The sequence below is a fragment of the Felis catus genome, chromosome C1 (assembly GCF_018350175.1).
Source record: "Felis catus isolate Fca126 chromosome C1, F.catus_Fca126_mat1.0, whole genome shotgun sequence".
Classification (NCBI taxonomy): domain Eukaryota; kingdom Metazoa; phylum Chordata; class Mammalia; order Carnivora; family Felidae; genus Felis; species Felis catus.
Genome location: NC_058375.1, coordinates 139,306,163 through 139,318,580, shown reverse-complemented (window position 1 = coordinate 139,318,580; position 12,418 = coordinate 139,306,163). Strand labels below are relative to the sequence as shown.

The window sequence follows — 12,418 nt, the reverse complement described above, 5'->3', positions numbered from 1 at the left end:
ACTCATGTGTAAAATGGGGGCAATAATACCTTATACTTTGGAGAACTACACAGATTAGAAATAACATAGGTAAATCACTTGGCACGTCATAAGTACTCGATAGCTATGATAGCTATAAGCAACATTTTAAGAGCAAAATGTATTTTTCTTCCAATGTCTTATTGGTATGCTAGGGCTACGTAGCAGAGATTATAGGGATAGCTGTGACTGCCACCTGCTAGCTCACTCTGCATGCCTAGCCTTGCTACTTATTTCATGGATGAATAAATGTCAGTGCAAATAAATATTTAGGCTAAGCAATTATAACGACAGTGCATTCAGTTGACACAGTTTACTGTGTATCAAAAAGAAACATGGAATTAGAGACGTTTTCAATATTCAGCTCATCAAAAGAGTTACAGTAATTAGTAAATCTACCCATTTTCACAACCAGCTGCACATCAGATCTACGTACTTTAATTAGTATTTAATTTTATTAGGTTTAATATTTTAAAACTTCTTACTGACCTAGATTTTTTATCAAAGTATATGCTTTCTGTTAGCTTACACATGATTGGTCAAATCCATATCATTACTAGACATTTATTCTTGTACAATTTAGCTATTTATATGCTAACACTTTTCTTAGATTAATAAATTTTCAACCTGTGTTTGACACTCCCAGCACTGGCAATCCAGATCTGATGCTTTACAGAGGTTCATGGAACAAGAAAATACATGTCCGAGACTATATAAAATAAGTCTAAACTGAACATTCAGAAGAAACAAAAATATAAATAAATGTTGGTCTTTTCCATTACGGATGAATTGAAATACATCATTAATAAAATATATACACTTTGCAATATTAACTCAGACCTGAAACAAAGTAAGTTGAGGTAAGGGGTATCAAAACATAAAGATATATAATACAACGAGACTAATAATGTCTCATCTAAATGATTGAAGGCATGCTTAATAAATATGGTATATTTTAAAATAGTTACTGATTTCATGTCACTTTCATCTGCTAAAAGCATAAGGTTAAATTTTCACTTTTGTGGAATTATTTAAAAAGGTATATGAGTCATTGAAAAGTTGGAAGCCCCTTTGGAACAAGTATCCTGTTAAACACATAAAAAATAGTTTCATGAGATTCTTTAGACTAAGAATATCTAGAAGGCACTAATCGTTTCAATTATCTTCTCCACCTTATATTCTTTTTAACACAAGAGGTCAATGAACAGTTCATTAAATACTGACATCAAAACATAAAACAGCACAAGTTGTGGAGGATGGCAGGTGTGAAGAAGTGATGCCAGGAAGGAAAACACTCAATGTTACTACCAGCAACAGAGACATGTAGGTTCTAAAGCTTTTCCAGCATGACGGTAGAATACAGTCTATACATATCCAAACAATATCTTGTTATTAAAAGCCTCAGCAGTTTTCTCATTTCCAGTAGCAATCTGGTTTTCAAAGCCCGTTGTATTCATATCTGAATAATATTGTCTCTACAGTTATCTTTTGTTTCCTCCCTGTCATTTCCTACAAATCTCTCAAACCATTAGTGTTGGGTTTTGGGTATTCTTTCTGAAATACTTCCATGGTGAAATTTTCTGATGTCTCCATGAATTTACCTCTTTAGTGCTTCTTTACTGATTTTTATAACAATTTCTGATGACCCTATTGCACAAAACACAGTTCTTTCTAATGTGTCTACTTTTAAATAAATTGGTCTCCTTCATTATAGTGGATGAAGAGATATAATAAATTTGGGTTCAAAACCTTAATGTCAATGGTAAAAATAATGGCTAAATTCTACAAGAAAACTGTAAAATAATTTCAAGATCAAAAATTCTGGAAATCAGGTTTTCAAGCCTTTTTTATTAGAAAACTTAAATTATTATCTTTGTTTTTAAAGGGAGTAGCCAATATCCATTTTTGAATTTTCTCAACAAATAATAATAAAGGATAGCAAACTAGGATAAGAAAACACATTAGAAGGCAGCTTTCTACTTCATACAACTTCTAGTTACCTTTCCTATCCATTTACCTATTTCTGGTCAGCAGCAAGAACAAAAATTCTGTTTATTTTTGCCTTTTTGGGTTTTCCAAGATGAGCATCATTTACCTGAATACAAACAAAAGCTAGGGGAAACGGCTTTTCTATTGGCATAGACCGAGTACATGTCTCGTGAACCAGGAAACCCTGCCTTCTATGGCTTCTTTTGTAGTTTAGAGTCCAATGGTTATACAACCAACCGAAAGTCAAACAAAATTCAAAATGACAGATTGACAACAAGTAACGGAAACACATGGAATCCCCTTGGTTGTTATTTTTTCTATTAGACAAATCCCTAGCATTCTGTAAATAAAATTATAAATACTAAAGAAATGATGACAATTTCACAATGGGGAAAGGATCATTTCTTATCATAATAAATATTTTGGTACAAATTTTAAAAAACGTAGAAAAGTTTAGTACCTTGGGGTACTTTTTTCTAATAAAACCATACCTGCTTCAGAACTTGTTTGATTATAGCTGCTAACAATGCTGTTTGGTATCACTGGAGTGGAGGACGTTGAAATTCTTGACTGAGGTGGATTGGGATGTAATGAATTTCCTAAAGCCATGCCCGACTGACTGAGCATCCCACAGTTCCCGCTAGCCTGAATCTGATTTATTAAACCTGCAAGATGGTGGTTTGGGACTGGGCTGTTACTGTGAACAAAGTTAGTGTTTGCATTGTGGCAGTGCACGGCTTCCCCTCTCAAAGGTATGTTCTGTGTCAGTGAATTCTGAAGAGCACTGGAGTTCATATTGGGATCTGTAAAATGCAGCTGGTTAGCAGAGCAAGGCAAAGCAGTATTTGAGCCCCCACAACCCGGGGTACTATTGCTACTCAAGTGAGAGCTTTGACAACTCATAGACTGTAGTAACTGAGACATTGAACTGATGGGAAATGAACCCTGACCCTGCTTTCTTAGCAAGTCGGGTCCAGGTTTAGGAACTGCAGAACTATCCATTTGAGACTGTCTGAGCAAACTCAACACTGTGGTAGGTGGCTGTTTTCTTTTCCGCAATGAGTCTTTTTGCTGAGACATCAGCTTATCTCTTAGTGCTGCTCGACCACTTTGCCCTTCCCCTGTTGGGAGAAGCATGTTGGCAGTAGGAGTGAACATGGTGTTTAAAGTGCTATGTCCTTCAGTGTTGCCACTGCCAGCAACAGCTCCAGAATTGCTACTGCTGCTACAGTTGTTACCAGCAAGTTTGTTTTGATTTGCTAGCTGTGCTTTGGCTGCTGCTGAGAGTAAACTACTTGCTGGAAAGGAGGCAGCATTGTGCTGGTTCAAGATCTGATTTAAAGGCATTCCCAGCAAACCAGGCTGACTCTTTATGGAACCACTTCCGGCAGATGCAGTCGGAAAAGCTGCACTGCTTGGGGAATTTAGTACATTACTCATTCCAGCAATTAATGGGTTAGGGATATCCTTGTACTGATGGTGTCCATCGGACTTGGTAGAAGGGCTTGATGGCATTGATGGCCTTGGGGACCCTATTGTTGACCTTGGTGACCTGGGTGGAACCTTAATACCACTACAAGTGGCCTGGGGTCCTAGAGGTGGCATCATGAAATTTCCGTGATCTGATGATGTGGAAGATGAGCGTGATCTTTGGGGCGATGCCTCAATCCTTCCAATTCCAGTCCCCATCATGTGCACTGGGGATGTCACTGGAGAAGGGGACAGGGAGGTTGAAGCTGAATGCTGAACTCTTTGTATATGACTCCCATGATTCATATGACCAGGTTTTACGGTTGGCAAAGGGAGATTACTTGGCAAAGGAACAACAGCAGGAGGCATGCTTACATTCATCACAGGTACCTGAGAGTGGACATTTGAATGGAAACTAGTTGGATTAATGATAACAGGGTTCTGATTCACCGGTTTACTGGGAATAGGGTCAAGAATGCCAAGTGGATCTTTCTCGGATGTTAATGGCTTTTTCTGAAGAGCACAAGAAGGTGGAGGAGGGGGAGGTGGGCCTTGGGGTGGTTTGTGGTGGAACATTGCTCGTGGTATTTCCATATTAGTTGAAAAATTACACATTGGTTTTTTCATTACTGGACTCTTTGTAGTCAAGGTTGGGGAAAGAGGTATATTAGTCCTTCCAGCCATTGCACAGGATGACTGTACGGGAGAACCGTGTAGCATTACTGAAGGTGGAGAAAGAGGAGTCCTATTTAGATGAATAGGACTAGAATTGGGAGCTCCATGAAAACCAGGATTATTTCTTGGGAAAACATCAGGGCTTCCAAGTGGGTCAGTCCTTGGAGAGATTGAGCCATCTCCATATATCTGGGAACCTGACGATGCTGGGCTGGGGAGGCCTCCATGGCTGCCACGGAATGGAGATTTCTGTCCATGTTCACTGCTGCCCAGTCTCTGCCGGGGGTAGATGGGGTGGAGTTCTTGTTGCTGGCTTCCAGGCAGTTCTTGTACATATAGCCTTCCCATGGCATTGGATGATCCAATCATTAACTTGAAAGGATTCTTACATTCAGGCATTACAGAATTTGTAATTCCTTCATGCGACTTATTTCTTACAGATCTTGGAGTTGCTGCCCGAGAAGGTACCACTGGAGTTGCATCTGGTGTGAAAGAGAGAGAGAGAAAAAAAGAATTCTGTTAGTAGTCTCAATTCTTTTGTGTTGGCATGGGGGGAGGGAAGGAAAGGAGGAAATGAGGAAGGGAGGGCATCTGGAAATAGAAATTTTCAAAAAGAAGCTGTGACTCTATGCGATTAAAAAAAAGTTCTGTACTCTAAAATAAACTTTGATGGAAAAAAAAATGCACATTATTCTCCCTTAGTTGATCAAAAGTTCTCAATAACTGCTCATTGTGCTTGTTTACTTCTTATCTGTTGAGAAAGGATGGGGATCTGAATCAGTACATACTGACATTAGCCATCCTAATAATATTTATAATGTGAAGACTCAAGATTGACAGCCCATACAGAAATGGCAATGTTACTATCTTGTTGGATTTGAATTTTTTAAGAACAGGGTTACATCAGAAAATTAAAATCTGCATAGCATAGTTTCTTATAATTTAAATGCACGGCCATTTTCACCAGAAAGTGTGTTACCCTATAAATCTTTCTGTTTCCTTACTGAAACTTCCTCAGGACAGCTACAAAAACTCTTCCTTATCTCACCATTTTTACTGTGAGAGCAAAAGAGTCTTAATTTTTGTGAATTAAGTGGATGGGATTTTGAATCTTTTAAAATGGGAGTGATAACAATAGTGAGGGCAGTGATACTGCAATCACGCTTAACTTCATCAAGTCTGTAACACTATCCAACACTGCAATTTCTTTGCCCTTGATCAGCCATTACTGTAAAAACAGCCTTAGTCAACCAACTTAGGCAAAAGATTGCAATTCTTTTACTAGGCTGGAATTCCAATGCAAAATTTACTCAGAATGCTAAAATCTTCAGTACTGGGTTCCAATCGAGTATTCTCTTTTTGCAGAAAGCATGGCTCCCTCTCTGGCTTTTTGGAATCCCTTCAGTTCCTTTGGAGATCAGACAGAATATAGGCAACAAAAGCAAGCTGGCTCATCACACAGAATTTTCATTTTATCATATCCGAAGTCTAAGTTTAAGTTTTTTAGCCCCTAAGGATGTTTAACTATTTATAAAGTTGTGCCTTTTAAAACAGAGATGGCAAATAAAATCAGTTTCATATGCCAATTCCCATCAACTGGTGGTGGCTGCTTAGAGAGCTATGTAGAAAGATGTCGAACTCCAGCTGGGCTCTGTGAGAAAATGCCAATGAGTCTTACAGGCACAGGAGATGAAAGTGGTCCCATGTATACCATGAACTGGCCACCCCAATTCCGAGACTTGCAATATATTAGCAAGTATACTTGGATCCACTTGCAATTAGAGGTATCTTTACTTAAATGGATAACTGTAGACTTAAGATAAATACCCTTTTCCTGTCTGCTAGATCATATATAGGTCAAATTACATCATAACAATTTCTAAGACTGTGGTTATCAATCTGGGGTAAAGCGAAGACTAGGCAGGGTATATTAAAGAAATAAGAGAATGCAGTGAACATATAGTTTTCTTGGAAAAGTGGGCTTTCTATTTCTAGTATGGTAGAGATTATTTGATACAGTGGTTGATGCATATAATATATGAAAAGTTGAGAACTAATGATATAAGAGAATTGCAGCCGATAAAGTCAACTTATTTTCTTGTTAAAGACAGAATTTTAAGGTTTATAATTAAAGGAATAAAATATGAAAAATACTTGGAGCATTGCACATAGCATCTAGTGAGAACACAGGTGTCTGTATTAACATCACTAGCATTATTATGTGATTAACTGTGTCTTCTTTAGTAACAAAACCACTGATTGTGTCTGTTCTGGGTGTTTATACAGTGTACAGTTTATACAATATACAGACGTTGGCATCCTTATATTCAACAGAATTTAGAAAATAGCTGTGGTTTAGAAAGGATGTCTTCCATACCTGGGGAAAAATAGTTACAATCTTTAAAATGACAGGAATACTGAATAAACAAACAAAAGTCATGCTGATGTTATGTTACGTTTAGGAATTAAGTAGTATAAGAATTGGCAAATAGAAATGCTAGGCACTCATCAAGTGTTTTCATGTACACTCAAGTAGACCTTTCAAAAGAATAAACAGAAACCAAATATACCCTTATGCATGCAAAATAAAGAGAGATGTAAACTACTATATGAGTCTTCTTAACTTTTAATTACTTAAATCCCAACCCCATAATATAGTTCAATATTAGGAATTTGAAATAAACACTATGTCTGAAGCTAGTGAAAGAATAGCAACTAATCCAATAAAGCATATCATTTTTTAAAAGCAGAGGTTTTAGGTTTTTTAAAAAATGTTTATTTATTTTGAGAGAGAGAGAGAGAGAGAGAGAGAGAATGAACAAGCAGGGGTGAGGCAGAGAGGAGGGAAAGAGAGAGAATTCCAAGCAGGCTCCATGCTGCCAGTACAGAGCCCAATGTGGGGCTCAGTGTCATCAACCATGTGATTATGACCTGAGCCAAAATCAAGAGTGGGACGCTTAACTGACTGAGCCACCCAGACACCCCATAAAGCATATCGTTTTAAAAGCGGATGGAGATACACCTCTTATACCTGTACTAGCTAAAGATTTACGTTTAATTTCAATAATGAAATTTGTATGTATAGGGTATGACAAAGGACCTAGATCGAGATACTCCTAGGGTCAGGGGCGCCTGGGTGGCTCAGTCGGTTAAGCGGCCAACTTGGGTTCAGGTCACGATCTCGCGGTCCGTGAGTTCCAGCCCCGCGTCGGGCTCTGTGCTGACCGCTCAGAGCCTGGAGGCTGTTTCGGATTCTGTGTCTCCCTCTCTCTCTGACCCTCCTCCGTTCATGCTCTGTCTCTCTCTGTCTCAAAAATAAATAAACGTTAAAAAAAAAAAGATACTACTAGGGTCATTAAAAAAGCAACAAGGCAGACTTTGTAGAAAGAGGTAAAATTGATATAATGTGATATGAGAGCAGCAGCAGATATATGCAGGGTGATATGCAAAAATGAGAACAGTTATATCAAGGTGGCAAGATAATGGTATACTTCAAATAATTTATTACTATTAAATAGGTCTTTTAATTGTTGCAATATCTTTTAGTTTAAGACAATGTAGTTCATTAAGAGAAAAAAAAATTCCTAATTTTTTTTTCTTACATACCTTTGTGGAGCAATTTTTTTCTGATCATTCCTGTTAAAGTTCAAAGGTTAGAGGGTTCTTGAAGAAGAGATCTCTGCCAAATTTGTCTCTTCCTACTCTCTTCACATGAGTTCTAAGTGTGAATCTTTAATTACCTGTATGATGTCACAACTGTTCCTCTTTGTATCTAAAGCTGTCAGTAATTTGGTCCCAACTTACTTATGCAGGTTTAATCTTCCACTCAAGTCAGACTAGTTTCCACATCGTCTCTTAATTACGCACCACTTATCCTGAATAAGAATTTTCTTATTTCCCTCATATGTCCAAATCTTACCATTTTCCAGGGCTAAAGATTTCTCTGATCACTGCAGGTTATACGTATCATCCCTAATTTTCAGAACTCTGCAGAACAATGTATAATTTGCCTTCATAAACAAATGCTTTGGTGCTCAGCCATATTTTATCTTGAAATATCATTCAAAATATTGTAATATTTTGGAAGGAGTTCATATCCTAGCCCATACAAAAAAAAGTTCCTCAGTCTCAAAGTATAATTCCACAAACTACATATTAGTTATAAAGGGAAGAGTTACCTTAACAACAGAGAAATTGGATATACCTAACTTTATCCAAGCACTCGAACTTAATGTCATCAATATGGGATAAACTGACATATGTGCTTTCTAATGAGGACATAACATTACCTATGCAGTATTTCTACCAAGCTGTGTTTAACCTGAGTATGAATAAATATCTGGAAACAATCAGGCATATCTGAAATGAGAAACACCTGTAAAACTGACCCAGACTCTTCAAAAATAGATTTCAAAAGACTGGGAAATTGGTGTAGATTAAAGAAGTGTAAAAAGTTAATGCAGTTGTACAATCTTTGATTGCATCCTGGGTTTAAAAAACTGTAAGAAATTATTAGGACAACTGGAGCAGTTAGAATATACACTGCATTTTAGATAATAATATTATCATCAGTGTTAAATTTTTTGAATGTGATAATTAGATTGTGGTTTATATAGGAGAACATCCATGTGTTTTGAAATCTTTAGAGATGAACTGTCAGAATAATTGCAACTTTTGCCACAAAATGTTAATTGTTGAATCTGAGCAAAGGGTATATATATGAGTGCTTGGTGAACTGTTTATGTAATTTTTCTGCACGTTTTAAATTAAAAAAAAAATAAAAGCGTGTGTGTGTGTGTGTGTGTGTGTGTGTGTGTGTTTGGTGGAGGTATAAAAAGTTCCTGACAAAGTGACTTCTCTTAGTAGGTGTTCAATAAATAGCTATTCAGTGACTGAAAGAACAACACTCTGGATGATATTGCTACTTGTGGGGGAGGACTTGAAACCACATCCATTCCAGCTCTAGCAAAAAGGTGACTTTTGTTTCCTAAAAACCGATGGCACCTTCTATTTTGTGAGCTCAGCTCTACATACTTGCACAGCATTTGGATGTGCTAATTGGTGTTTATTCTGCTCAGTTAACTCAAGGATTTAAATAGGAAATGTGGGGAAACAACTTTGTAGGAATTTTTCAGAACTAATTTGCTATCTGTAAAAAAAATGATAAAACACAGACAACTTTAGAAGCACTGTGTATGTTTTAAAAGGGGACTCAGAAAATGCTTCGCAAAGTGATTTCCAGTGACTCTTCTGGGAGAGAAGTTGCAGAGGCAAATTTCTAAACCCTTCACCGTATTACATACTTGTTCCTCCCCCAGGACTGGTGAGCACCAGAGAAGGATGTGGGGCTTCCATGCTCTTATGAAGTGTGGCCACTGCAATGATTTTTCTTTTATGTATGCATAGCTTTGTGACATCTTCATCTGCTTTAACATCTTCTGCGGTTCTCTGTTTCACAGCAGCTCCAGGATCGAAATTAAACACCTGGAAAAAGCACAGCCTCTGTTAGAATATGTCTGTAAAAACATCAGATTAAAAAAAATCTTATCATCAAAAAAAAAAGTTTTGCATAGATTAGGGCATATATCTGAATAAAAGTGTCTTAAGTTTTTAAATTTAAGAAAAACAGTTTTATATATAATAGAATTAATACTTCTGCTGGATTCATGGTTTTTAGTGATAAAGTAAATAATGAAAATTATCCTAGTTCTAAGATAGCCAAGGTAAGTATATGGAAAGGTATAATACCTGATAATATTTTTAATTTTAGATACTTCCTGATGTTATAACGGTACAAAAACAGATGAGGTATAGTTAAAAAAAAAAAAAAAAAAAACAACAACCCTAAAAGCTGACATTTCTACATGCTAACTTTTTCTTTGGCTTTATTTAATTACTATATTAATATTACTTTTTCATGGATTTAAAAAGTCCATTACTCTATTTTTAAAAAATCTTACTTGCTGTGTATATACTGATAGGCTGTTTCCAATGCTTTGTGGCGGTATGTGTGTGTGGAATGAGGTGACACAAATAAAAGGAAAAAGTGGTCTATTAATCTTTAGTTCTAAAATTAGCACATAATAGATATTCAGAGAACAATGTCCTGTTTCTATTCTACTCTAAAATAATACTTTGTCATTAAAAATAACTGTATTTTTTTTTTACCTTGCAAAGGACTAAAACAGTTTTACTTTTGGCTCAGAGGGGCAGCTTTGCGATTTTAAAAGTATTTGTGGCAGATTTATCAACACTCATACAAAAAATAATATTGCAGATTGAGTAGTTATAGTAAGGAAGAAAATATTGCGCTATTAAATAATGGGCATGGGTATAGCTCAAATGAAAAGGTGCTAAAAAGATTTTGGTGAAATATTTAATATGAATATAGGTTTGTCACCTTTGAAAATGACTGGGACTTGAACCATTTTCTACAATTTTAAGCATTCCAGAGTGCATGCAAAAGATATCTAATTAGATAAAGACTTTAAAATGCATATATGATTGGAGAAGTAATATACAAATGAAATGCCAGATGAGAAAAATATATGAAACACCTAAAAAAACAAAAAACAAAATGGCCAATAGATGTGTTGTGAAATGGTTACCTTGGGAAGAATAAGAGGACATTCCAAGCCACACTTGCATGTTCCGTCAGTAAGCAGGTATGTTTTAACCTGCTCCAAGCAAGATAACAAAGACCCACTGGGACTGTAAAAAAGTTAAAAAAAAAAATCAGGAAATAATTCTGACTGCACGTATTATATGAAAAAAGGCATAACTTAAGTCTTACTGTCCTTCAAAAGATAACATTTTCCTATTAAGGAAAAGCATTTTCTTTGTCAATATTATGTTATCTACTAAATTACAGCTTTTAACACTATCGGTCTTTCTTCTAACCAAACTATTTCTCAGAAAAATAGAGATTTTCATAGAAAATTAAATAAAAGTATTTTGAAAACCAAGAGTGGACTAAGAATGGCAAAGAATGCTGTCCTTAAGAAAGTACAGAAACAGGCAAGAGAGGAACAAGAAAACTACATGAAAGTAATCATTATTTTAAAGTAGATTTACTTTTAAAGCTGTTTGAGGAAAGACTGAAATTTAGAAACATGTTGGAAGTCAAACCAGAAAGTCATTAAGTCTACAAAAGTTGTGGCCAGCAAGTTCTTCCTTTTAATCTTGGAATCTAGAACCAAACTGTCCCCATGTTAAAAACAGATTTCTCTTTTTTTCCCCAATCCCCAACATTTCCCTGCAATGTTTCTTTGTAGATAGATAAGTGTGGTCCAACTCAAATTGTACTGGGGAACCAAACCATTTTGGCAAGGAAAGAGGAGCAATGCAGAACTGACAAAGATCACGAACTCTGTAAGAAAACAGGGTTTTAGATGTCAGAAGGTGTTGTGTACATCTTCTGGCTGGTAATTGGGGGTAATGCTCTCAATGTTACTGCTCTGTGGGTCACAAAAGTCAGTATTTTCTGTGAATACTGATCAAGTTCAAGTCTACAGGTTAGGTACAAATTCAGATGGTAGGACAAGTCTTTTGATTTGTATTTACAATGAGGGTTAGTTTAAAATGGGCAATCTGTATTGACATGTTGATTTTAATAGTATTAAATAGATATTATGCTTTGAAAACTATTATATACTTTTCATTCAAGAATAGATTTTATTTATGACTATTTACTAAAACTTTCACTTTAGTCTTCTGATCAAATTTATCCAGAAAAAATACTCTCCATGTTGTATACAAAGCATTAGTCTACTGGGGGCAGACTGCTTGCATAAAAACACAGGTAATAGTTTCATATCTATACATAAATAAGGGGCACCTGGGTGGCTCAGTCGGTTGGGTGTCTGACTTCGGCTCAGGTCATGATCTCACGGTTTGTGAGTTCGAGCCCCGCCTCAGGCTCTGTGTTGACCGCTCGAAGCCTGGAGCCTGCTTCGGACTCTGTGTCTCCCTCTCTCTCTGCTCCTCCCTCACGTATGCTCTATCTCTCTCTGTCTCTCAAAGATCAATAAATTAAAAAAATTGTTTTTATACATAAGCCAGTTTTAAAATGCAATTCATATTTTATTTATGGACAGTCAAAGAAGTGACTTATGCACATAGAAAATCTCATTTAAAATCCTCAATTTTGTTGACTGAAACATTCATTTGTTTAGACGAATACTTTTTTCAGATGATACGTAAAAAGTAATAATTCCATATTACAGACTTGAGTTCCACCCCAGTGGTAGGGGCAATCTCATGCTTT

At 36.3% G+C, this 12,418-nt stretch overlaps 1 protein-coding gene across 4 annotated transcripts in view; it reads right to left on the bottom strand.

Annotated features, from left to right (window-relative positions):
- Positions 1-12,418, bottom strand: part of MBD5 (methyl-CpG binding domain protein 5) — a 451,089-nt gene that overhangs the window by 43,014 nt on the left and 395,657 nt on the right. For all 4 annotated transcript variants that reach the window (XM_045033740.1, XM_045033739.1, XM_045033741.1 and 1 more), the window contains 3 exons: positions 10,761-10,863; positions 9,456-9,636; positions 2,499-4,634 (listed from right to left, as the gene is read on the bottom strand). In XM_045033740.1, the coding sequence (XP_044889675.1) occupies positions 2,499-4,634; positions 9,456-9,636; positions 10,761-10,863 (2,420 nt within the window). The remainder of the gene's footprint in view (positions 1-2,498; positions 4,635-9,455; positions 9,637-10,760; positions 10,864-12,418) is intronic.